This window comes from Mycteria americana, chromosome 11 (assembly GCF_035582795.1).
Source record: "Mycteria americana isolate JAX WOST 10 ecotype Jacksonville Zoo and Gardens chromosome 11, USCA_MyAme_1.0, whole genome shotgun sequence".
Taxonomy (NCBI): domain Eukaryota; kingdom Metazoa; phylum Chordata; class Aves; order Ciconiiformes; family Ciconiidae; genus Mycteria; species Mycteria americana.
The window spans coordinates 20,515,679-20,542,157 of NC_134375.1; the positions used below are offsets into that span (position 1 = coordinate 20,515,679).

General features: G+C 46.1%; 2 protein-coding genes across 4 annotated transcripts in view; one reads left to right on the top strand and one right to left on the bottom strand.

Annotated features, from left to right (window-relative positions):
- Positions 1 to 9,062: 9,062 nt before the first annotated feature.
- SLC25A20 (solute carrier family 25 member 20) lies at positions 9,063 to 21,216 on the bottom strand. The gene is made up of 9 exons (XM_075514283.1): positions 20,826 to 21,216; positions 19,897 to 19,989; positions 17,801 to 17,928; positions 15,483 to 15,573; positions 14,361 to 14,478; positions 13,091 to 13,163; positions 12,365 to 12,474; positions 10,780 to 10,904; positions 9,063 to 10,225 (listed from the first exon to the last, which is right to left on the bottom strand). Exons 1-9 carry the CDS (start codon positions 20,928 to 20,930, stop codon positions 10,163 to 10,165), a joined length of 906 nt encoding a protein of 301 aa, XP_075370398.1. The 5' UTR covers positions 20,931 to 21,216; the 3' UTR covers positions 9,063 to 10,162.
- An 80-nt stretch (positions 21,217 to 21,296) lies between these two features.
- ARIH2 (ariadne RBR E3 ubiquitin protein ligase 2) overlaps positions 21,297 to 26,479 on the top strand; it is a 35,301-nt gene continuing 30,118 nt past the window's right edge. The window contains exons 1-2 of one of the 3 annotated variants that reach the window (XM_075514280.1): positions 21,308 to 21,467; positions 25,573 to 25,919. In XM_075514280.1, the coding sequence (XP_075370395.1) occupies positions 25,671 to 25,919 (249 nt within the window). In that variant the 5' untranslated portion in view covers positions 21,308 to 21,467; positions 25,573 to 25,670. Of the gene's footprint in view, positions 21,468 to 21,861; positions 22,008 to 25,572; positions 25,920 to 26,479 lie in introns of those variants that run through there. The other 2 variants (XM_075514281.1, XM_075514282.1) reach the window with 2 other exon arrangements.

Consider the following 26,479-nt stretch of genomic DNA (forward strand, 5'->3'; position numbering starts at 1 on the left):
TTAGACGAGAGCTACTGGAACAGGAGAAAAATTACGGCCAAAGCGTAGAAGCAGCATTTGATTGCCAGATGAAGTCTCAGGGAACACTGTTTTGGAAATGAATACTCGGGTCTCTGGAAGAAGTTAGAGAAATTAAAGAAGACTGCTCCATGCTTTCAGTAAATGGAAACCTCTTTTTCTATTTATTTATTTATTTATTACAAGATGTCGCTTAGGCAATATTTAGGGCAAAGAAGGTCTTGGGGAAAAAAAGGAGTCATCAAGAGTAAGTAAAACATTAAATAGTAAATAAATTCTTAAGACGAGAAATAAAAAAAGTATATTTAGAATTAATTTAAGTTGAATTTCATGGCATATGACAGAAAAAGCTGATATCTTATGAAAATGAAAATCAAGTCGTAAGGCATATTGGTTTTAATACATAGGAATTCAGGAGCACCAGGGTTTTCAGTAAGATAGTTACATATTGTAGCAAAATGTGTACTATTTGTGTTGTTTACTTATTTAAAGAAGCCGTTGTACTTGAGATACTCTGAAGTAAAACAAAAAAAACCCTACATGTAACAATTTATCAACTGTTACGTTAATTAAATGTATAAAGAATAACAAAAGAAGACATCTCAGAGAAAAATAAGAAGAAAACCAAATGTAAAACCTAGCAAGAGCGCAAGAGATTTTGCCTTCCCAGCTGGATTCTACTACGTATTTAAAATTCTTTGAGAGGCACTTGGGTTTGCATCCTGCATGCAACAAGCTTCCATGTGAAAATGAGTCTTTTTTCCCCAAAATATGTAACCCCCCTGTTCTCCTGTAGCCCTTTATGGTGTCTGAGAAAGTGCCGTGTCCTGCCAGAGCCAGCTATCGCTGCTGAATCCCGAGGCGTTCACATCTCTGTCTGCAGAAGCTGTAATCTGTTAACTGGGTTTAAAGGAACTGAGATCAGACTGGCTTTGCAGGGGCTGGGCAGATGCCAGGTAGAACCCGTGAAGGACTTGCAGCCGTTCGAGGTGCCGCATCACATCGCCGAGAGAGGTTTCTGTTGTCATTTGACACAGAAAAGGCTCTGAAGGGTTGGGCAGAACTTGGGGGCAGAGTCCCCTCCAGGTAAACCTTCCTCCTCATCCTCTCCGTCGTTAAATGATGCAGGCAGAGCTCGGGCAAAGCTGCCTCGGGGCTGGGGGTCACTAAGTGACGCCCCTTCGGCCATATGTTCTGCGGATCTACGAGTTTATGAGTCTCAGACTTATTCTTGATGTCCAGTTGAAAGCGTCCGTGTACGTAATGAAGTTGGATTTCCCGTTTTCATCACCACGGTCACCCAGGTGAGGTTGGCACTGCCGGTAGCCCTGACATTCCTGAACATAAACATCCCAGGAAACCAGTGATTTTGAGAAGATCCTCCCCTTCGAAGCTGAATTGTGGCAAATTTCAGAAGTGACACACAGCTGCCAAAGATCTTCCTTCCGAAAATACTTGTGAGCAAACATTTAACAGATTTCAAGTTTCCTAGCAATCGCATTTCAGAGACTGTAGAACAGCCATATGACTAATATGATAAGCAGCTCCTTTAACAACTAAAACTAACCATAAAAATCAAGATAAGCATCTTCCATGGACACCTCTCTTCAAGATCTTACCATTATTCTGAGCAAGGCTTTAGCAGGTGAGCTGGAGTGGGGATAAAAGGGACACGAAGTAAGAAGACGACGCTCTAAATGCAGTGGGCTGAGCATTGCCAATATTGCCATTACTACCAACGGACTCAGGATAAAGGAAGGGCTGGGCAGTCTTCTGCTCAGAAAACCAGTATTTGTTTATTGATGGTGTAAATGTTGCTAGGCTACATGGATTAAATTAAAAACCCCATCCTTTCCCAATGTAAACACCACCTTCAGCGAAGAATGCTCTGTGAATTTAGTAAAAGGGCTTTTTTTTTTTTTTCAGATAATTCAAATTTACCAGAAATGATGGACCAGAGGGTTTTAATTATAGAAGAGCCTATAGAAGACAGAATATTAGCCAACTATTCAATAAAGAAACTTTTCAGCATATTTAGAAATCAATACCAATTTTAATTACCCAACTGTGCCAGTGCCCAGGGGAAAATAATAGATAATAAAACAGAAAATATCAATATGGCTGCATAGAAACTATGACCTAGAATACACTTTTCATCAAAGATGGTATGTAGAACTAGAAGAAATACAAAAAAGGGGGAAAGGAGGATCATGGCTTTGTACAAGGAGAGGTTAAATAAATCATCAGCTTGGAAAAGGACTCAAAGGAGAAGGGCCCAGAAAGTCACGAATCATTTCAGAACAGATGAAGAGGAAACACTTTGTTATTATTTCTCGCAAGACAAGATTTAAGCAACACCAGTGAAATCATCACTCAGCCAATCTAAAACAAAGCAGCACGTAATTAAACAGTGCCACTCGCTGCCATCGGGTATCGTAGAGGCCAAAACCAGGACGGTGTCCAAAAGGTGATTAAACAGAAAACTGAGTCTAGAGCTTTGAAATGCAAAGGTGCAGACACAGTCTCCAGCCCAGTAAATCCCAGTGCGTGGCTGTGGGTGGCAGAGCCGGGGCGGCACCCTGGGGAGGCAGGGCTGGGTGCTTTGAGCCTCCTGTTCTCCTCGCTGGGGGCAGAGCTTCGGGCCGAGATCCTTGGTCCGACTGAGGCAGTTCTTAGTGACACAGCGTGCTTTTATCTTTTCCAGAAAGGGTAACCTGAGCTGTAACAGATTCTAGTTGACTAGGAAACAAAAATAAAACGACAAATTTTCCTTTTGTTTGCGGACTCCTTAAAGAAATGTCTTCAGACTGTTGGAAAATGTGGTTAGACAGATTATCCTGGAAGAACAGACTTTGATCTGCAAATGCCAGGAGTGACTCTGTGCCTGTGGGACAAACAGTATGTGGGACAGAGGGGTGCTTCATCCCCTTAGCTGGACGCATAGGGAGGAAAATGGGGAAAACCCCAAGAACTTTCCATCAGCACACAGGAGAACTTGTCCACGTCACAAGGAATGGCTCATCTTGGGAGAGACAGGCATTTCACGCCGGCGCCGTCTCACTGTGCCTCATCCACGACGCCCTTGGCAGAAGCAGAACCACCTCCAGGCACCTCCCCAGCCCAGCAGAAAGGGAACTTTGCCGTCCCAACACAGCGTTGCTGAGCGGAGGCAGGGGGGACGTGGGATCCCCCACCCGGAGCTGCTGGGGTGGTGGGCAAGGACAGGGCCCGGGCGGGTTGCCCAGGGCTCTCTGTCCACGCACCTTCCCCATCTCAGCGGCGGCAGATGCCAGCCCGTTCCCCCGGGTGCTGGCGGAGCAGGCGGAGACCCTGCTCCGACCTCCTGCTTCAGCTTCAGGCTCTTTTCCAGGAGAAGCCTCTGCCGTTAGAGCCAGGGTCCAACCACCCTGCAGAAGCTCAGCGCGCCTTGCAGCTAAGCACGCCCGCAACTGCTGGGAAGTGGGTGACCGGGCTGGGAGAACAGCGAGTTCCCTCCGCCGAGTGATCTCCTGCCATCGACTGCCAGTTCCTGAACTTTGGCTCCGGCCAGGAGGCAGTAAACGGAGCAGATAATTGCCTGGCAGTGATTGATAGGGAGTCAAGGGTGAGCGGGAGGATTATGTTTCAGAGGGAAGTATTTTTTTAGGATTTGTCTATGCAGGCAGTCAGGAGCTTTTCTGAATCACATGGGCTTAGCTCGAGCAGGAGGACTCGCTGTAATTTTACACCTTTTCAGCATTTCAGCTGGTTCTGCTGAAATCTGCATAGGGATTAAAGATGGGAAGGGACAGAGAATTTATTTCCTTGCCTTCAGTCTACCGGGACAAATATTCAAGGCTAAATCGCAGTTTAGAATTTTTTGATGGTATGAGTGGAGGGAGGAAGGAGCAAGCAGCTGCCAGCAATAAATAACTATTAGGAAACAGTATTAGGAAATAGTACCAAGAAGAAATGTTGCCGCTAGGATATGCTTTCAGCATTGGGGAATCCATAACCGGGCAGCTCAAAATTTATTTTGGTATCCAGAGCTCGTGTGCAACTTCTCTGAGACCCGGAGCAGCAGCGGCGCTGCCGGAGAAGCCCGAGCTCGGGTCTCCGATGAAGAAGGGAAGTCAGCTCGTTGCACAGATAAACAGCGCAAGCTTCCACTCGGCAATGCCGAGGGTTAGCGACAGCGTCGTGGACTTCAGCAAATCTGCATTCAGACTGTCACCTGCAAGGGGAAGTGAAGCTTATCTATAGCCTATTGCTGTGACTTCGATACTGATCTTTATAGCCAGGCTTCCAGTAAGCCTAGGGAGAACCTATGCATTGTAAACTGCTTAAACCGAACCATCTGAGCATAAACTGAACTGTCTGAGCTTAAAGTGTCTGAATTCAGAGACGTGTTAGTAAAAATCCTGTCCAGCCTCTACTTGAGGTTTACATTTTTACCAGGTTTAAGATACACTTGCAGAACTGTCTAACACACTGAGGTAATGGAAAATGTCCTCAGTTTTATACACAAATCTCCCTGAATTAGAAATGGTTTTCCATTTCAAGCACCCAGCATCAGGCAGCCCGTTCCTTCTCCTCCACTGAGCGCCTTTCTCAGGGCAGGGTCTACCAGGCAGAAAGACAAAAGCGCGGCGTAAACCAGGGTCAGACAGAGCCACATCCACGGCCGCCGAGCAGGCGGTCAGCCTGCCGTCATGAATGAGCACAGCCGCACGCAGCCGATCACCCGAAATGCGTCCTGGAGAGCGGGGAAGGGGCAGGAATCCCAGCCATCCCTACAGCCCTCCCCCCCGGGAAGCCCCCGGCTGCAAGGCAGGCATCTCCCTGCCATCCCCTGGGTCAGGAGCAAAAGTCCCCAGCAAGCAGCTGCCAGGGCAGCTGGGCCTATTTTCAAACGGGAACAGTCGAGCAGCGTTACCGAAGCCCTTCGGTGCAGAGCACGCCCGATGGCAGCAGCGCAGCGCCACAGCGTACGTGGCTTCGTGCCGCTGACTCAGCAGGCGTTTTTGCCCATGGCCCGTACAAGCAAGCAGCACGGTCACGCGTTACGGTTGGAAGCAAGATGTCTTGAGGAGAACCATCCCACGCTGCATGTGTGAGGTGCATTCCTGCCCAGGGGCTGCAAGCCACCGGAAGGGACTATTCTTGTCGTGGTCAAAGATCGCTTGCTGTAGGACAGGTCCAAAATGCCAGCCACCAGTTCATTGTGGTATTTTCTTCTACAGCTGCTGGCAGGAGCAGCCTCAGCAATCCCAGGCCCCTGAGACCAGCGGACGAGTCATCGATGGTGAGATGACTGGCTCAGTGGATGAGGGGAGAGCAGTGGAGGTTGTTTATCTTGGCTTCGGCAAGGCTTTCGATGCTGTCTCCCATGACATCCCCCTGCACTAATTGATGAAGTACAGATTAGATCAGTGGACTGAAAAGTGGCTGAGCTGCCAGGCTCCGAGGGTTGGGGTCAGCGGCGTGAAGTCCAGGTGGCTCGTGATGGGGCCGGTCACTAGAGGCGTGCCCCGGGGCAAGTGCTGGGGCCACGACTGTGTAACACCTTCGTCAATGACCTGGAGGATGGGACAGAGTGCTCCCTCAGCAAGTCCGCAGAGGATGCCAAGCCAGGAGGAGTGGTTGGTACCCCAGAGGGTTGTGCCACCGTTCAGAGAGCCCTCAACAGGCCGGAGAGCTGGACCAACAGGAATCGCATGGAGTTTGCCAAAGGGAAGTAGAAAATCCTGCTCCCGGGGAGGAATAACCCCATGAATGAGTCAACGCTGGAGGGGCTGACCAGCTGGGGGTGGCCTGACAGTGGCCAGCAGCAGATGTTTAGGGAAAGAACACAAGGAATAAAGCACGCGGTGTGACTTCCCTGGCACACTCTCCCTTATCAACCTGCAATTCAGGAACTTCTTGTGCAAGCCTCTGTAGCTGTATCAGTTTTCAGTAGTTCTTGATGAACTGTTCTTCCATGATTTTTTTTAAAGCACTTTGCATTCTGTGGCAATGACCTATACAGCTTGATTATACACGATATATAAAAAGTATTTTTATTTTGAATATTGCTTGATAACCTCACTGGACACACTGTATGTCTTGTACTGTGAGAAATATGGGTAAATGCACCCTCTTCACATTACTCACCATTTGTAAGATCTACTGTGTGACATCCTTTCCAAACTGGAGAGTCTTCGGTAATCCTCCCACAGGCAACTTCCTTTAATTAGTCAAATTTGATCAAGACTGACTTGTCCCGGGTATTCCAAGGACCTTTCTGTCAATATAGCAACACTGAGTGTACACAAAAGCCACTTGCACACAATGGGCAGAGAAATGCAAGCATGGAAGATTTGAAATGCAAGCATGGAAGATTTGAAATGCAAGCATGGAAGATTTATGTATCATGGATTACTTCTGGAATGCTTCCAGGCACCTTGAATCACCACTGGAAAAATCACTTGCATCAAAGCAGGATGGGCCAGGCAGATGTACAGTATAAGCATTTTGTGGAAGTCTATGCTGATTTTGGTATAGCAAAACCATATACTATCAGCAAGTAAAGTGAGCGTAAAGATGAATGTCATTGGTATCCTTTGCTGGTACGGAGACCCAGCTTACCTGCTGCTGCTGTGTACCATTAACCTGTATATATGCTACCTTGATTCCCACAAGAAGCTGGGCAATTAGAAAATAATGTTTGAATGCAAATCTGAGCTTCCTAAAGCAAGAGAGCCCTCAGTGAGCAGGAAACTACCTGTGTTAAAATCCCTCTCTCATTCTGAGGCTGCACACGCCAGGGGGCAAGGATTTGGCAGATTTTGTATGGCAGAATCTTGAGAGACCTGAGCAGCTTTTTAAACACGTCCAGGGCGTCTGGGTTTCAGTTTTTGAACAAGCAAGCAGATGTGCCTGATCGGCCCTCCCAAAGCTCCTCTCCTCCCACCACTGTTTTTGGAAAGCAGCCCCTCATTCCTGATTTCCTTCTTCCATGTTTTACTTATCTAAAAGCACCAAATGAAATCAAGCATGTTAAACAGCCAGAATTTTATCATGCAAAATACAAAGCTCTGCAAAAACTTCAGATTAGGGAGAATACAGTTAGGATAATTGAAATTGGAAAAAGGATCTGAAATGCTTTAAAAAAATATATATTAAAAAGGATAGTTTGGCGGGAGATAGTTTACAGTCGCTAGTAACAAGTGAAGTATTAGAAAGCATAGGGGATTTCTCAGTCTTTTGGAGCAGATACTGCTTAAGGCTGCAGACAGGTGAGCCCGAGCTGGTGACAGCACAGCCGAGGTAAGGGCTGGAGCACCAAGCAAGAGGCCAGCACGCAGACCAAGCGAAGGCTCCTCGGTGCCCTAAGGGAGGAGCTGGGCTCTTAACCCCAGCAGCTGAACCCAGGGCATTACTAGTCCCTGCTTGGGTTTGCAAGAATTAAATGTTTTTTGCAGACCGCAGCACCCCAGACTAATAGGATTGGGACGGGAGGGAGCACTAACTCCAACGCACAGCTCATCACCAAGCCTGGAGGACCGCGGTCTTCCTCAGCAGGACAGATGCGGAGGAGAGGCTCAGGCCTTCCAGCTGCCTGTCTGTCCCGACAGAGCCATGACACTTTTGCAGCCCGACTGGGAAAGTCGCAGCTGCCGCAAGCGGCCACAGTGGCCTGCCAGCAGCTGCTGCTGCGCTGGCTTCCTCGCCTCTGACCTTGCCTCTGGACCTGCAGGTTTGTCCATCTTGCAGACAGCCCCAGACAGCCATCTGCTGGGCAACTGCTCCATAAACCAACCTAGAACAGCATTTACAACCGGGGTGATGATGCTTCAGTTCTTCCTAGCTTCCTCTGAGATTAGGAGCTCAACAGGATGCATTATTTGACAGAGCAGCTGGAATAGGCAGACTTAAGCATCAGTGTCTGGAATTTTAAGAAAAAAAGATGCACGTCTGTCGCTCCCAAGAAGTGTCAGTATTTCTGGAACACAGAAGTAAAAGGGAAGGAAAAAAATGCAGCTTTATAACACTTCTTAAACCTGAAAGCTGCTTCTAAGCATCACAGCCCAAGCACAGAAGTCAGAAAGGTGGCCAGAGCAGCTAGGGAGCCAAAGCAGCACAGGATAGCATGTGGTGGTCAGGAAGCACAGAGCCATAAAAGCAGACCTGGTCCTCTTGAAACTAGGTTGGATTTAGCCTCAGTAAACCTGGAGTTGTGTTTAAAACTATTTGAGACGTTAATGTCCTTTAAACACCACTTCTCTAAACCATATTAACTCAGTGTTCATGCTTTAAATATTTCATTCATCCATAGCTGCAGTGACTTTGAGAAGCAGGAGCAGCAGCAGGTTACCAAGCAGCGAGGAGGGGGGAAGGTCCGCAGCGGGTAAGGCCGCATCGAGAACCTGGAGGCAGCTCCAAGCGACTGGGATTTTCCCCCACCAGGGGCTACCTCATTGGTTTCACAGCCCCACCCTGTAAAACACAAGAGGTGGACTCTGGGGAAGGCAGGTTCCTTTCTGGTCCGTCCAAAGAATTGGGAAGGAAAGTGGGATTCAAGGCTTCTGCAGCACTTTTGGGTGGAAGGTTTTCAGGGCTGACCCTGCCTGTGGAAAGCCAAGGTGAAGACTGTGTCCTTATGGTAGAGGCCAACAGACCATGCCAGACCACGGACAAACTCTCGGCCTCCTTTCCTGTGGGGCGTCAGGACAGATGCTTTCCCTAAGCTCCCCTCTATCTGTGTGCAGGCCTCTCCCTGGAAAACGTAAAATACTTTCCACAAGCAAGTGTAGTGTCCACAATTTAGTGTCTGGCTTTATACTTAAAAAGCTGCAACCACAACACAGCGCCTGACAAGACCTACATGACAAACATGTGAAGTGCAGAACTTTCATTTCCACGCTTCATGTCAGAAATCCAAAAGCTAAAAGGCAAGGGGTTAACGATGAAAGACAGCATGGCACAACTTATTTCCCAATCACATCTCAGAATTAAGAGTTGGAAAACGTTTGCAGATCTAACCATGCAGGACCATGCAAAAAGTAAATGAACCGAAGCACACATTCTAGCCAAGCAGCAGCTAGCTTTATTGAGTTCCAATAACACTGCATCAAAACCAAAAGAAATTAAAGTTGCTTTTTGCTTCTTAGCATTAGTCATTTCTCAAATGAAAATATGATTATGTTTAATGATATTAAGAGAAAACCAAGGAACAGGAGCAAGAATAAAGTTAGACAAGACTGCAGAGCCAGTGTCCCCTCCATGTATCCCCCTCATGTCAGAGAAATTGAGTTCTTGGAAGTGCTGTTAAATTGAATCCCAGGACACAGCATTTGATGAATCCAATATATCGTGGGTTGCTACGAACCATGCTGTATTTCTGAAATCGCATTTGGGATTACCTTCAGTGGGACAGAAAGGGATTTCAGAGAAAAGTTCAGAATCAAACACATTTCCCCACTGGCTGCCTCAGTAAAGCTTAGTACAAATGTTAAGCGTAATTCATTTTTCCTCCTAGTTCCACAGAAAAGATCAGTGTGCAAGATGCAATACGGTATCCGTAATACCCCTCAACCCACTGAAGCGTAGCTCTGGCCTCCCCTGCGTAGTTCTGTGCTTGCTGCACTACATGCATGTAAGATTAAAAGCACTGTCAACATAGAAATAGCCACAACTAAAAAACTACAAGAGATGAGAATGCTGACATTGCTTGTAGATACTAGTATGTGCAGCTGCTAACTCACGCCCTGAGAGTTAAGTACACACTGCCAAACAATTATTTTAAGGAAGTTTTTCAACATTAATAGCTACATGTTTCTTCAGTAAATAAAGAATTACATTTTAAGAAGTGTCCCCTTCTTCCATGAGGAAGTACTTAAGGTAGTGTGTGTAACAGTGACAGCTGTCTGTTAGCAGCATTACTGCTGTGGTACATTGGCTCAGAAGACAGGTGTATCACCTCTAACTCCTCATCAACTCTGTTTCAGAGCTACAGCTTACATTTCTGAACGGCACATAGCACCACCTAAAGAATGTGAGGAAGGCAAAAAGGTATTAGGCAAGCAATCATTCCTGAAACTTCAAGTGATCATTCATTTATTCCTTTGAGGCAGACTTGCGCTCTCTTCCTTCTCCTCTCTAATTTCCAAAGGCTTCCTAGTCTTCATAGACCTGGTGCGATCCAGTTAAGAAACTTCATAGCAACTTCAAAACCAAGAAAACATGCCTGGAAAAGAGAGAACATACAGAACAAATAAGGATTCTAAAAACCTATTCCAAACAAGGCTTTTGAAATGCAGCACTATAAACACCGGACGTGGCTGATGTGGAAGGAGGAAGAGAACAAAAAAAGGTCTTGGACCTGATATGCCAGTATCAATGGGTGATACCAGAGGCAAGAATTCTACTATATCCCTCCACACAAAGGCAGAACTTCTACTTCATTAGGCTCATTATTTATTGAAGGGGAAGCCAGTCCAAACTTATCCACATATTTCTGTCTACTACTTGTCTGGTGGCTGTACAATCAGACAAGGAATACTATCAGAGTGAGCCAACAAAGGGCTTTCAGGCAAAGCTTCAAGGGAAGGTTTACTTGGTGTTCCCCCTAGATTAAGGTACATTTTTAGAACCTGGACACCAACAGCCAGAAGTACCTGCAGTGACAAGAATCTCACTGAAATGGTACAACGGTAAGCAGCCAGTCATCTCTACAGACTGCAAATATTCACTGTGAGCGGCCAGGTCCCCAAAACCCATCTGGAATCGCAATTTACTTACCGCGTTAGCGGGAAATGCCCTGATCATTACAGCTGTGAAGCCCTTATACAGAGATGCAACTCCTTCCTCTCTGATAAGTTCTCTCAGCACGTCTCTAAAGCCATTTGGGTATTTTCCTGGAGGAGCTGAAAGGGATACAAAACACATTAGCTAAGATGTGTGGTAGTCACAAATGCTGAAGAATGTGGCATATGTAACAGCCCAGGATTTTCAACAGGTTCGTATTGCTATACTATCTAGGTGACACCAGAATCCAAGCATTGCTGAAGCTACATTGTGCAAACATCTGCTTGGGAAAATTATCTATTTCAGTCAAAAGCAAGCAAACAAAAAAGACACCTTACTAAAGACTCATTAAAGAGAAGGTAAGTGCTCACCATCACCACAAAGAATTTACCTAATCAAGTCATTTGGGGACAGGGAAGAAAGAAGAATAACTTTTGTCAGAGTTGGATGTCTGAGCTGTTACTTGCGCTGCTGATCACAGCTCTCCCAAGAGCTGCAGTTAGGAAATAGGAAGGTCAGGTATAGAAACTGATGAAGTTTGTTTTTAAGAAACGGAAAATGATCCTATCACATGCCCCAGCCAAGAACAGCAACAAACTTCAAGTGAAAAGCACAGGCTGTTTTAATGCTGATGTTACACAGATTTGCTGAGGTGTTTTCAAAAAGTTATTTTATTCAAAGAACAAGTTCTTCCTTCTCCTGACACTCCTCTGGAAAGCACTGCCTCTGCCAGCCCTCTGAACAAGTACTCCACAAACCAACCCAGTTAAAGAGAACCACCATTAAAGTACATCATCTATACAGCAGCATTGGGGATTGGCTCAGTGGAATAAGGATGCAAAGCTGTAATGTATTTCACACTCAGCCCTTGGTATGATGTCAAACAACCACAGCAGCCATTATTCAGAGGAAAAGAAGTTTTCTGCACTAGATTATGATCTGTGACTCAAGAAAAATGGTTACTGTCCAGTGGAGAGCTGAGTCCACAGACAGAGAATACGAGGACCCTTAACAAAAATATTCATTGACTAGGACTCCTAGACAAACCAATGAAAAACCTGCCAAACTTCACTGAAGCCCAAGGCCTGGGACCATTCTCACTAGAACTAGGGCACAGATACTTAAGAGCAGATCTGTTAGTCTAAAAGCAATGCGCTCGGCAAGGCGTGCCCAGTTACCATAAATTTCAGATAGCACAGGCCACAATTTACACAACTATGTCTGAAGTGAAATAACAAAACCTCTCAAAGAATTACATTTGTAATAAAACAGCCATGACATGCTGTTCTATTATTATGACTTCTATGCTTAGGTTTCAAAACAGTTATCTCAAATCGGGATCATTATATTAGCAGGGAGGCAGAAACAAAGAAGTGCAGCCTGATTTGCCAAAAATTCACAAGGAAACCAACTAAAAAGCTAGGAACACACTTGGGTTTTTCATGTACTTGTCTCAAGCAGTGCTCAAGACATGCTACCTCCCAGATGCCATGCTCAGATGGCATCTTCCATTGCTGCCCAGCCCATTCCCAGGAACACCGCACTGAGCGTGGCTGTGACAAGCTGGCATGCAACTCACCAGTCTGGAAACGGGATTTCAGCACGTCTGGTGGAATAGCAACTGCCCAGTTGAAGATCCCAGCCAGGCCCCCAGCAAAGAGGATCCTAGGCACACTGAGGTCACTAACGCTGTGGCAGGATTGGGGTGGGGTGGGATGGAAAGAAAAAAAAAAAAAAAAGAAAGAAAGAAAGAAAAAAAAAAGTAAAAACTCATCTGTTTTGATTAAGGTGGCAACCAAAGAGGCAGCCCGGCTGACAGCCAGAAGGCGGCACGTGCTGCAGACACAGACAAAGTACACTATCTGAGCAAGATTTCCAAGAATCAGAGCCCTGTGGGCAAAATGTTCTAACTCCACGCTAAAGGTTCAAATCTTTTCATTCAGCAGCACGCACACAAATGCTCGGGGTGGGGGGGACACCAACCAAAAAAACCCCCACACAACCAAAAAAACCCAACAACAAAACCCCCCACCTCTTTGTGCGCACACCAGGGAGAAAGTGGAGAGACCTACTTTAAGTATTCCTTTCTTGGCTAATAAGATCCAAAGCTAGAATCTAAGAGAAACTCAGTATACTATTTTGTCAGTTAACCCTAGACCAAAACAGCTCAACTCACAAGACAAGCGACCTTTTTTTTTTTTAAATCTGTTTTGATGATAGTGCTCTAAATCCCTTTGTAACTGGGGAGATTAATCAGCAGTGTCTGGGAAGTCCAGAAAAATGATGACTATGAGATTTCACTAACCTCCTTCCCTCAGGGGTCAGAATGTTCTTCAGCCATTCATACGTCATGAAGTACATTCCGCTGGCTGGGACGTCTAGTGGGTAAACAACAAAGACTGTGAGTAGTGGGAAACAAAATGAAGCCTGGAGGCACAGCAGCCCCATGCCAGCTCAGCAACACCACTAAGTGCATCCAGATTCCTCTTCTGAACCTCCTCTACAAACAAAATAAAATCTTCTGTTGCTCTAGACAGAGGAGCCTGAACTTTCCCAGGGACAGCAGGTGCTAAAGGCAAGAACTGGGAAAATATCTGTTCTCGAGCGCTTCTGTCAGCAGCCTTTCAAATCAGACTGTAACCTCCCTGCTGGCCGTTAAGCTAATGATGAGACAGCTCTAAGCTTTCTTAATTGCTGCAAAGCAGATCAGAGCCATTCAGGAACTTCAAGTGTTTTGCACACTATTTGTTCTAATGATTCTATTTGGGGTTTTTTTTTTTTTTAGTTGATGGGTTTTGGTTTGGGGGTTTTTTAAGGTACTCCCGCAGCCCATTCTTAGCTCATGCCTAAACTGGAGAACCAGCCTCTGGCTAGGGACACTGCCAGAGTTACACTGCTAGCTGTTACACTACTATGAGAAGCAGAGGGCAGAACAAATTCCTAAACTGAGATATCAAAATACAGAAATTTCAGCTTATCCTTGGAAAATATTGCCCCAGTACAGGGAACAATCTAACGGTTTTGAAACATGTAAAGGATTCAGTGCCTGGCACAATTACTTTGTTGTTATTGTTGTTGTGAGAGGGGTCATGACATCCCAGTCCAAAATAACCCACACTCAAGCGGGCAGAAAGCATAACTGCTGCAATCACATCTTTAAAAGCAGTCGGCATTATGCAGCAACAGTCACAGAAAGTCACAATCCTTCTCCCAAGGAAGAAAAAAACAAAAAAAAAGAAAAGAAAAAAAGCCCACTTTTGTATTTTTCTTTTCTCTTTGTTCTCTCTGCTCCTCTCCTGAAGTATCTCATTCCTCTTGGCTTCTCAGATCTTAATTACTTCCTATATCCCTCTGATCCTTGTCATCTAATCTCTTCCTCACTCACTGAGAATCTCATGTTTATTTCTCAGTCCCTTTGAGGCATTGGAGTAGCTCTGCAGACTGCAAAAAAAAGAAAAAAGGGTGACACAATCTCCAAATGGCTAAAGGGACAGCGAGATCTATGATACTATGTCAGGCTTCTTATCTTAAAGTACCCCATGAAGAAGACGCATCAGAAGGTCTCCATCAGTTACCTCTCATGAGGGTGAGCACTGTCCCCTTGTACACGCCACGAATCCCAGCCTCACGGTACAGCTGTTTTGCACAGTCCAAGGGGCCACTGTATTTAGTTTCACCTGTAGCTGCCTGGATCTGAAGGATTAAAGTGATAGTTTCTGACCAGTGAAGGTTTCTGGCTGGTGAACAATCATTCAGCTAATAATTAGAAAGCCACGTGCATGTTTCCAGAGAGGAAGGAGCACATGATCATTCCACAGGCACTCCTGCATGCGAAACCTCTGCATCACTTCCTCAAACAGCTCTCTCACGATCAAGCTGAGGATATGTTCACTGTTCCACACAGAGGCTAGATTCTCCCTTATTTTTCCCCAGTGTAAGTTTGAAACAACTGAAGTCAGTTAGGTAATTCTACACTTGCACTGACAAAAAGTAGCCCTCAAACAGTTCAGCAAAATTAAAACAATTTGTATGTGTATAAAATCTTCCATGGCAATATCATGTCTGTCAGAACAAACATGTTCTGACATGTTTGTCAAACAAACACCCATCACCATACTAACCAAGTTCAACATAGTCTGAAGTAAGCAAACCTTCCCATCTCTGCTAAAGATGGTATTTTCATTTGTTCAGGTTTACATTTTCCAACAATAATTTAAAAACCCTGGAGGAGGTGTAGAGCTAACAGTCCCCCAAACATGAGAAAACTATTTCATGTATTTTGAAATGCATTCCTCAATTATGTTTTGGGAACCTGTCAATGTAACAGAAAATCTTTACACTAGAAAGAGCCTTATGATTTAGTAGTTTTGCATTTTTTTAGAAAAAGTTTCATTCTGAAAAACTGGACTTTTCCATACTTTGAAGTGGACTGAGGCATCCATTGATGCCTCATATAATGCCACATGGTATAAGGCTTCTGCTCTGTAAAATGAATAGAGCAATGAATGCTGTATGTACCTATACTGTCATGGTGAGTTTGTATAATGCTTCTTCGTGACACAGTTGCATTAAATGACAGTTGTCTCAGTCCTGTCAAAAAACAGAACAGAGTAAATACACTAACCAAAGAAATTCTTGGTATGGAAAGACAAGATCCCCTAAAATTAAATTCCCATCATGACCATCCAATGCCTTACCTGTAAAAGGCACTTGATTCTCTCTCCCGGAGCCATGATTACTGTGGTTAACACTCCCGACAACATGCCAGCAGCAAACAGCTGAGGATATCTGCCCCGAGGAAACAGAAGAGACCCTAACACAACACAGTACATAGGAAACAAAGGGCAGAAAGACCCCTGTATCACCAGATTATGCTGTTCCACACAAGGCTGGCAGTGGAACTAGAAGTGCATCCGCTGCTTTTGATCAGTGCAGAAGTGCCTCATCAATGCATAATTAGAGCTAAACATTTAAGATCTCGAGGATTCAAAGCGCTGGTTCCCACAGCAACCATAACTCAGCTCTTCACATCCATTGTATTTGCTAATATTCCTTGTACTTGCATTTTTTGCTACAGCATTCCCCATTCATTTTTATTCCCAGCAGTCTCTTCCTCCTCCAGTCTCCCACACTCTCCTCAGTGACCCCAGTTTCCACACGTATCCCTGCTTGTGCAGCCAGGAGCCTCCTTTCTGTAACCTCTCAGTCCCTCACTCCTTCAGCCTCTGCTATCATTGAGTCTGTCCTACCAACCTGCCATCATCCCACACATTCTGCATCTGCTGTCATGTGGCAAAGTCTCCATGACAGAAATCCTTTAAACAGGCTGAGCTTCTCCATCACAAACTTATCTTTATGTCCAACCTCCTGCTACCTTCCCTAGTAAGATGACCTAACATCTCAATTTAATTAAATTCCACACCTCCCGCTTCTCTCCATTTGCCCAAGAGATGGCATTCTATTCAGGCTTTCCAATTCTTACACCTTTCTTTACTCTGAAATTGCCATTAAATCTTCCAGACCATTCAGACCTCCCTCACCACTCCACATGCACCTCCTGCTCAAACTAAGCTTTGAGTTTTCTAGCTCACCTTGGGATTATTCAGCCCCAGAAAAGATAGAACAGGCTCCTCAGGTTTCTCTCCATCTCCTTCCTTCCAAAACTTCCCTTCAAAATCAGTATGGGGAACTACTGCCATCCTGCCTGCCTCTAGATGGATAACCACGGTGCTAAGAGCCTGACCTCTATTTTTGGGCCTCACGTCCCAAGCACACTGTACCTTACTGTGTCAAGCCTGCACCCACAGTACAGCACAGCTGGGCACAGTGACAGTTCCACCATCTATTTGTTCTTTCTCTCCCACTGCTCTGCTTGAGAGGAGTTCTACATAAGGACTCAAAAAACTACACTACCCTTCTCCAGCTTGCTCCTTAAAAATTCCCTTTGGTATGACGTGTATAAAACACAAGGCACTGAGGTGATTAGGCTGCTGGAAATAAGCCTGCAGCCCATTTGTTTCCTTGTATTGTCCACGCCTTACTGGTCTTACCCTTCAGCCTTGCCTGCACGAGGACACTACTGTGGTAAACCAGAGGGTAAGCTAGTGCCCCAGCATCTTGGCACTGCCTCCCTCTGAGCAACCAGAGCAGAGGGAGCTCGCTCCATGTCATGGCAGTGGCTAGTGCTGTAGAGCCAGGTGCACTCACACCACCCGGGAGGCGCCTGCGCGGGCACGGCTCCAACAGAAACCGCACCTCCCCACCCCACCACGCTCGGCTCAATACAATGGACTCCTGCTTTCTGACAGGGCTCCTACGTATTGCATGAATAATAGAATAAAATGTTGCTAAGCTACGGTTCTGTTCCTGTAGAGCTATAAATCACAACTCAGAAAAGAAGTTAAGGGAGTACTTTATGGGTGGGGGGGCTTTCTTCATGCATAACTCAACTTGTAGAAAGCCACACAAAGTTTTCTTAGCTTTCCATCTCTTTTCCAGAAGGTTAGACACACCTGAGAGGAGGGCTGCTCATAAACACCACTTTTCGGAAATTAATAATAAAACGTTTATATGGCTATTATTATATCCTAACGTAAGGACACAGCAAGAGTCACAACTAACAGGGAAAAGACAATCAGGACCGTGAGTGTTGTCAAGACTGCTTGACCATGAATTTATTTCCCCCATAGTTTCTGTTAATAGCGAGACTGTTGACAGGCAATCATTATATAACTCGCACTGTACTCATCTAAAACGGAATTGTTCCTTAATGGCTCTTTCTTGCGTAGAAAGGGAATTGCATAGCACCTGCCCACATGCTGTCTGTTTTTAGCCTGTGCTATCAGTCCCACGCTTCCAGAAGCATTAAAACACACGAGTGTTTTATTTTTTAGAACTATATTTATAACCTAGGAGAAGAGACAAATTTACACCACAACTCAACGTGCGACAATACAGCAGGCTGCAAGAGCCTTAGGGTGCCTTTCCCAACTGTGTGATTAACTCAGAAACTCACGTCAAAACGTCATCAGGTTTTCTCTGTTGGAGTCTTTTTCCCAAGCCAAATCCAAAGAAGCACACAGCAAACATGGGTGTCACTCCGACAATGGGAGCTGCCATTCCTCTGTATAAGCCTCGGACTCCCTGCAAGAAACGTTATCACAAGAATTACTTGGTTTTGCACAGACTTTGCACACATTTGAACTTATTGAGAAGCGAAGGGCTACAATACAGGATAGTATCAGTCATCCAGTCAAATTAATCAGAGAAATAATGAGGTCTATTGTTCATTTGCAATTATACATGTTTAGCTGAGGCTCAGGGCCTCTTGCAGAGGAAAGCTATCCTTCCTGGAAAACACTGGCACCACTTATACCCTTCTGTTCCAATACTGTTCATCCTGTGCTTACATCTCAAGTACGAGGAAGTTAAGTTAAAAGCTACCTGAATAATAGTCCTAATAGATTATGTCAAAAATCTTCTCTCTCTGACACACACAAAAACGCACATGTGCTTTATTAATAAGTCATCAAATGCAGTAGTGTAAAATCCTGGCACTGAGCCTGAGAACGCTGAATGGAATTCACTCTTTAGATAACAGAAGAGCCGGGGAGACTAACCTGAACTACTTCACTCCCCACACGAACTCAATTTGGAACGAGTTCAAGAGCAAATTATTTTTTCTTTCCTTCCCTAAGTCAAAACTTTTTCACCATTCAACTTTACGTTCCTGATGTTTCCCTTCATCAGACTACACATATGGAAAAATCCTAATGCAGACCCCAGCAGTAGCATTTATTTAATTTATCTTGCCTTTGAACTGAAATTTTTCTAATAAAAAGGACATTTATCTTTCTAGATAAAGGCTAGATGCACAAATTAAATATTTGCTGGTCCATCTGCCCCTTCCTTTCCCCCCCAAATAAATCAGCGTATCCCAGTATGTGTCTGTACGCTTACAGGCACAACTGACTCTAATGAAATTGTATCTGGCTGACAAAGATCAGACGCTCCTGCTCGATCTTCCCATGAGCAGTGGGAAACAAAAGGCCTTGGCAGAGAGGTTCAATAGTTTTCCTTATAGAAACTGATGAGTATTGAGTAGGAGTAGAGAGACAGCATTACTTTTGAACTTCACATCACAAGGCTATTATTATGGTTCAGCTCTGACGTCCGTGCTTCAGCAGGGGTGTTAAAAACCGCGAGGGATTCAGGGCTAGAAAAGCATTTCAGCGCTTTGTGGGAGAGACTAGGGAAGCAAGATTTACTTTGGTTATGTAACAACCTGCTAATACCATAAAGAAAGTAGATTTCAGATATGAGGCAGATCTTTCATTTAACAGAGAGTTACCTAACAAGATCCAGTGGTTAGAATTAGACTTCAGACTAGTAAACAAACAGTTCGGCTTTTTAGCCATTGTTTCTAAATGGTAAATAGCTGCTTGGGAAAACTCATGAAGCAGAAAACTGGATTCTATGTCACTTAAAGTCTTTAAACCTAGGCTGCGTGCCTTTCTAAAAACAAAATAGACTATAGTTCAATCACATGATATGGGTGATTCAGGAGAGAAAACCACTGTCCACCTTCTGAAGAAGATTGAACAAAACTACTGTAATTGACGCTCTGTTCTCAAGAAAAAAGAAAAAAATGTATTCTTTAATGCTCCTCTGCCTTCTCACAGATGGCATAACACATTACAGAAGAAAGTAAAAGTACTGCTTGTATCAACAAAAGTCATTGCCTATTTTAGGATTTCCAGAGACAACTCCAAATACCAAAGACAGCAAGATTCCACCGACTACAACGACAAAGCCAGCAAACAACTGCCAACATTCACTCCAGTCTACAACTTCAGATATTAATATCATGCTATTTTGAACCAAAACCATTTCTTAACAAAACAAAGAGACATGCACCTGGAGCACATGGATGCTAAGTATTCCTCAAGTTTTGTAATCTGCTTAAAAATTTTAATCAGAAGCAATTCAACTGATAACCCAAGAATTGTATAGTCTCTGGGGGGCAACATTCTCACACGATTCCATTCCTGCGACGTACAGGAACAACTGATATTTTTGGCAGGCATCGCAGATGACATGCTAACACAGTACCTCTCCAACAAGAGTCTTTCTGAAGCAGTCAAAGGTCCCAGAATAGAGCGGAGGCTGACCAGGCTGCGGCTTAGGCTGGGTTTGCAGTCTGACCTAGTAAGACGGGATAGGAAAACATTGTTTTATTAAATATTACTATCTAAACTTTGATTCAGAGAACACCTCTATAAGACTATTATGGAGTAAGGGTTGTGACTGGGCTTTAGGATATTGCTAGAGAGATTAGCATCATTTTAGCCCTTTGCAGAAAAGGAGAGATTGAATTTTCATGTATTTAATAGTTAACGTATTTAGCTAATTAATTGCTGGGATAACACTGGGACAATAACCCCACCTCAACACCTGAGAGCTCATGCCGAGTCACTGCTCAACTTCCTCACACACTTAGCGTGCGGCTGTACTCTCCTTCTGGCCCCTGACTCGTTCCCGCCCGCCCCGGGTCACTCCCGGCCTCGCCCTGGCCCAGGGGCGCTGGGGGTCCCCGCCGCAGCACAGGGCTCGGGGGAGTAGCTCAGGCTCTCAGCTCCTTCCAGCGCCAGGAACATCGACGCTCTTTTTCTTATTTTCACTATAAACCGGCCGCTGACGGGACCCGGCGGCCGCTGACGGGACCCGGCGGCCGCTGACGGGACCCGGCGGCCGCCACGCCGGCAGGGGGCGCCCCGCCGCACGGACGGCCTGCCCGCGAAGCACGCCGGGATGTTAAGCCCCGCCTCCCCCCGCGGTGCACGCCGGGAAGTGTTGTCTTCCCCCAGTTCCTCCGCGGCGCCCGCCGGGACGTGTAGTCCCCCCGCACAGCCCGCCTCTCCGCCGGGAAGCCTTGCTGTTCCCCGCGCAGTGCCCGCCGGGAAGCGTAGTCCCTCCGCCGGCTGCCCCGGACCGCACGGTACCGGGCCTCGGCCGCCTCCCCATCCCCGCCGCCGCCTCACCTTGATGGTGTCCAGCGGGTGGCCCACGAACACCAGGCAGACGCCCCCGAAGCCGCCAGCGAAGAAGTTCTTCACGGGGCTGATGGGCTGCGGCTGCTCCGCCATGGCGGCGGTGGCGGGTGAAGAACGGGGCCGGGGCGCTGCGTCCCCGCCGAGCCAGTGCCGCCCCCTCCGCCCCGCGACCTTTACCCCAGTGCCGGGCCGCGCGGCACGCCGGGATACTGGGGGAGGTGAGCGCGGGGCAGGCCGGGATAGTGGCGGCCCCTGCCCGCGGCGGTGCGGGGGCGGCAGCGGGCCCCTTCCCCGCCGTGGTGCCGGGCGCTGTCACCGAGCGCTGTCACTGGCCGAGGCCGGGCCGCCAGCGCATCCTGAGGGTGCTGAGCCGCCACCTTGGGACTCAGCGCCGCCGGCCTGACCCCCCCCCATCAGTGTTTCCGTTGTTTCCCTCCCCCCCCCCCCCCCCCCGGCCTAGCGCAGTGGTCAGGCCCGGCCCGGCGGCGGCTCCGGCCCCACCCGGCGGAAGTGACGCCAGGCGGAGGCCGGTGCTTCCGGCGTGCAGGCAGTGGCGGCCCGGCAGGAGGAGCCTGGGGCGCCGCTCCCTGCCTCCCCCGCCCGTCGCCCGGCCGCGCTCCGCGGCGCCCGGTAAGTGCGGGGGGCTGGGCCACGCTGCTGAGGGGGGGAAGGCGGCGGCGGCGGCGGGGGGCTCCCAGTGGGGCGGCCTGTGCCGCGCCGTCCCGCGGTGGTGGGGAGCCGGGGGCGCCCGGTCAGCGCCGCCGCCGCCTGCCGGGCCCGTGTCCCTCAGCGGGAGGCAGCGGGGGCCCGGGCGGCGCGGCAGGGCCCGGGGCGGGGCGAGCCCGGCGTGAGGGGCGCGGTGCCGCTTCTGTGTAACTTCTGCTCAGTTCAGCGCCCGGCAGCGCTCCGCTCCGGAGCCGGTGCCGAGGTCGGGCTGCCCGGGGGAGAAGCCGCGGCCCCTGAGCTCTCAGGCCGGCACTCGGCGCGGGCTGCGGGTGGGCTGTGCTGGGGCTCCCTCCTCGCCCCGCCGCCGTTCGGGCTCTTCCTCCACAGCTCCCTTCTCTTCCCCAGTTTTCCTGGGCTTTCCTCCTACAACTATGCGGTGTTCTGGCTGTGTGGGACAAGTACAGGATTTAGTCTTGCACGCGTTATGAAAGAAATGGACCTGAGGTAATTTAAATCACCTGGGTACCTTTTTGCCCAAGCCCAGAGTTACGATGGAAGGCAGGCTTGTGTAGGTATATGTAAAATAACTTGCTAAAAGTGATGATAGATTAGAAAGGACAGAAATGAAGTGGATTACATGAGTTGGGAAGGACAAGGTAGTCGTGATAGTCTGAACAAAGACTGGGAAGTGGGAGGAGAGCATGCAGATTCACGGGGGATGTGTGATATGGCTGCAAGGAGGTCTCTGCAGAGTCATCTGTGGTGAAAAGAATGGGGGATGTTGTTCTAGTTTCTCACTCTTGGGATAAAAAATCCTATCTAAAAACTCAGCAGAGAAGGAAACGGCAAGGTATGCATGCTGCATGTGTGAAGAAGCAATTGAGGATGATCCATGGATTACAGGTTTGAGTGACATAGACAAAGATGCGATTAGCATTGATAGCCCGTGTGGAGTCGGGGTTCTAGATGGTTGCAGAGAAAAGAGAGAGTGTTGGCCCACTTAAAGTTTACATGGATAAGTAGTTCAGGAGGCAGACTTGAGTTGCACTTTCTGTGTTTTGGAATTATCAATAAAGAGGTGAAAGAAGAAAAAGCCATTTCAAATGGCTGTGAAATATCAATGGAAAAAGAAGAGGAGCGTTCTCCAAAAGGCTTATTAGAGAAATCCAACAGAGGTAGACAGAGGGCAAGAAATCGGAAAAGAATGATGTAGTGGGACAAGATATGAGGTGGGATCACATAATTTACTGTGTCTGACGGTAGTGAGGTCAGAGAGAGACTGATGGTGGCATATTTGAAGGCATTTTGTTTCAAAAGACTTCATTAAGAAGAATTGTGTTGCAAAGCAGGAGTCAGCAAGAGGGCATCTCTGTTGGAGCCGACATGCAGCCAATATGTGGCAGGGCATAGGGGTGGGTGTGTTTACGAGCTCCTGCAAGGAGGCTGGAGGAAGAGAGGGGATTAAATTGTATCAGTGTTAGTGAAGATGAGGGAGTATCTTGGATGAAGGTGGTAAAGAAGGACCTCATCCTCCCTTGGGTAGGAAAGTGATCTAAATATGGTTTAAAATTTTATAATCTGATTTTTGGGATTATGGTAATTATTTAATCTAAATACTGTTTGGTTTTTTGACCCTCTTTTTTCGAGTTTAACATCTTTATTGTCTTAAAAACTAGTATTAGCAAGTATTAGCTGCGTCTTGACTTAGTTTGTAGCTCGTCATCAGGTCATGAGGGCGTTAGGCTGAGCGTTAGGTGAGGCGAGTTCTGTTCCTCGTTTTCCTCGTACCCTGCTTTGCTTTGTCCACAGAGCTTGTGCTTTAGTCTTCCTCTCTCTTCACGCATGTCCGTCTGACATTCGGTTGTGCTGGAAGCGAGCTCTTTCTGAGAATGTTGACAGGAGTCACGAAAGTCGTCCAGTCTGCAGACTCTTTTCTGCTTGATATATCCCATTTGCCCGTGCAAACAGTTCCTCTGTTTGTTCAAATAAGTGTGTTAGTGGCACAGAGAAGCGGCTCTGCGCTCTTCTGAGCCTCCTCCCCAGTGACTAGTATGTAACTACTGAGGTACCGGGTAGGCCCATTATTCTACTTAGAGATCTAAAAACATTACATTGCTTGGACGGGATTCACTATGTGTTGAGATAGCAAATGGACGCAGTCTTTGGGGTTTTTTTTCTGTCTCTAGAGTGTGGGATGATCTGAGTGAGTTTGAGAAGTTTCCTGACTGGTGAAACTTGCTCGGGCTTTGTGATGCTCTGAGGTTGGCTGAACAAAGCTGTTGCACACTAGGCTATTGATATCTCGGTAGGAATGCTCACAGTGGTTTTAAATTCTCAAATAAGTTATGCCTTTAACATAAGGTTTAACAGGTAAAGATCCATTACTACTTTTATGCAAGAGGTCGGTGTCGATACAGTTTAAGCCCAGAACTGAATCATTAACTCTAAGCAGCATAGAAGGAGGGAGGAACAATATAGGTTTGCCTTGTTTCTGTCAAATTGGATTTCACATCTGTCTCTTCCCAATATGGAGAGATGGTACCTCTGCTCCACTGAAGTTCTATGGGAAGCAGTGCTATGAAATATTTGTGTGCTACTTATGTTGTGGATAGCTAAGAAATCAAGAAGCAAATGAAAGGAATGGAGACCAGAATGCAGGGGATAATATAATTAGCTCCTAGCCTTCATCCTCTCTCACTGGAGGTTTTGTATCTGCTGAAATCACAGCAGCCTCTCAAATTAATTGTACATCACATCTCTTCCTGGTTATTCTGTGCTGTCTGGACAGGTTATTGGAAGCAGAAAACAAATGACTTGAGGAAGAATAATGAAAATTTATGGTTGAGATTTCCTGTGCTCTAAAGTCAGGATTCTCAAAGCTTGGTTATGGTTTCCCCAGCAGCTACAAATTGTGATACTGTGGGAATGTATTTGAGTAACAGAGCTAACAACAGAGTAATGCAAAATGCAAACGTGCATAAGAAACCCAATACATGCTGCTTGTGGGAAATACAGCTTTGATTTTATGTATATATTTTTATATGTAAAATTTGGTCGCGGCATTGTTTTTAGTCTTTTGTATTTAATATATTCTCTCTTGAAACTAAATTATTTGGTTAAATGGAAACTTGTGACTAAATATGAGATGACCATAATTCAAGGTTGATACGTGCTCTACTGCTGAACCTCTTAAAACTCGAATTGATGTGGTTTAGTTACACAAGCAGAAGGTTTGTAGTTCAGATAAGTAAAGTCAAATATGTGAATTTTCCAATAGCAGTGAGAATCTAAAAAAAAAAAAAGCTGGGTATTCCAATTCTCCTTGAATAGTGGCTGTCAACACTGGAGCATAAATTTCTATGTTCAGGAGGTAATAAGTATATATTGAGAAGGTAATAAAATGAGAGAATTAATTTTATTTCCCCCCTTAGGTGTAAGGCCCAAGCCACATCACATCTAGTAGAACCTACTTAAAGGGATTAACTAATTTCACCATTTCTTTTGAGATGTTATTGAAGACCGTTGAATTGGGTGTATGCGAGAGATCTGTTTGCTTGTCTTATTTTCCAAAGTCCCACTTAATGGCTGTGGTTCTGAAGCAATATGAACTCGTACAGGGTATCACAGGTTGCCTTTCTAGCTACTGTGGTCATAGTTAAGGGGGTTGTGTTTTTTCCTGTTGATGAAATGGATATGATGCTTTTCTGCAGCACTTCAGGCTATTGGTAAAAACTTAATGTCATAAATTTAGTTGTATCTCGGAAAAGATCTGTAGTGAAGGTTATGCAGCCACTTTCCAAATGTCAAAAGTTTCGGGGCCTGCACTGGGGGCTAGGATGCAATGTAATAAGCCAATCTCTGAGGTTTTAGACCTCGTCTGTAAGAGCAGCCTTGGCTTTGCAGGTGCAAGAGTCTCAGTGGATCCAAACCAGGGACCTGCACAGCAGAATCTTCTTTAGCTGGGCCGTTGGGTCGGTCCGTTCCTGGCTGTTTGATCACCTGTGTGATGTTGACGTGGCCTCTCTTACAGTTTCTTAGGCAACAGAAAAAATTGTTTTTCCCCCCTTAGGAGACAGAGCTCAGATGAAATCAAAAGAACGATAAAGTTTGGAGAAGAAAAAGAAGCTGCAATTGCTTTCCTGGTCTGCAGTTTGACAGGGCATTAAGATGTCCGTGGACATGAACAGCCAGGGCTCTGACAGCAATGAAGAGGATTATGACCCTAATTGCGAGGAGGAGGAAGAGGATGAGGATCCTGGGGATATTGAGGATTATTATGATGGGGTAGCTAACGACGTGGAGCAGCAGGGAGCAGATGCCTTTGATCCAGAGGAATATCAGTTCACCTGCCTGACTTACAAGGAGTCGGAGAGCACTCTGAATGAACACATGGCCAGCTTGGCTGCCACGTTAAAGGTGAGGAAAGGTTTCTGCATTAACACAGGTGTAAAATAAGTCTGTAATTGAAAAGGCAAATGCTGAGCATACAGTTTGAAATAAAAGCTGTGGCGTTATTAATGTTACGGCGGATTGCAGGAACACTATTGAAGGTCCCTGGTTCAAAACTGACTCAAAGGTTTACAATTGTTGTATACTGGTTCTGGGGCCTGAAAAATCTTCCTTACTGAATGTTGATTCTTACAATTTTTTTTTTTTACAGAGCTGAGCTTCATGGCCAAAATTCCTGAGTTACAACTCTTTGCATTAACACAATGCAAAGAGGATATATAGAAAAGAAACCAAATCATAAATGGTGCAGATTGGTACACCTGTGTTTGAGAAGATAACTGACAGATAGGAAGACATGCTAAAACTCTGTAATTCTAACAAAAACATCTTTCTTTGTTGGTTCTGAGAGAATAATCATAGACTTTCAAAGACAGAGCAGCTGTCATGCCAGGTATTAACCCTACTGTTGCAGTGACAGCAATTAAAGTACAATGAACTTGCCAGCTCTTGTAGTGACTAATTCATCA

What these genes read in the sequence shown, in the direction of transcription:
- SLC25A20 (XM_075514283.1), bottom strand. Translation starts at nt 20,930, where the DNA reads ATGGCGGAGCAGCCGCAGCCCATCAGCCCCGTGAAGAACTTCTTCGCT. An exon ending in AAACCTGATGACGTTTTGAC is followed by an intron (nt 15,574 to 17,800) that starts GTGAGTTTCTGA and finishes TCCTCGGGGCAG; the next exon opens with ATATCCTCAGCTGTTTGCTG. An exon ending in GGGCATTTCCCGCTAACGCG is followed by an intron (nt 10,226 to 10,779) that starts GTAAGTAAATTG and finishes TCTCTTTTCCAG; the next exon opens with GCATGTTTTCTTGGTTTTGA.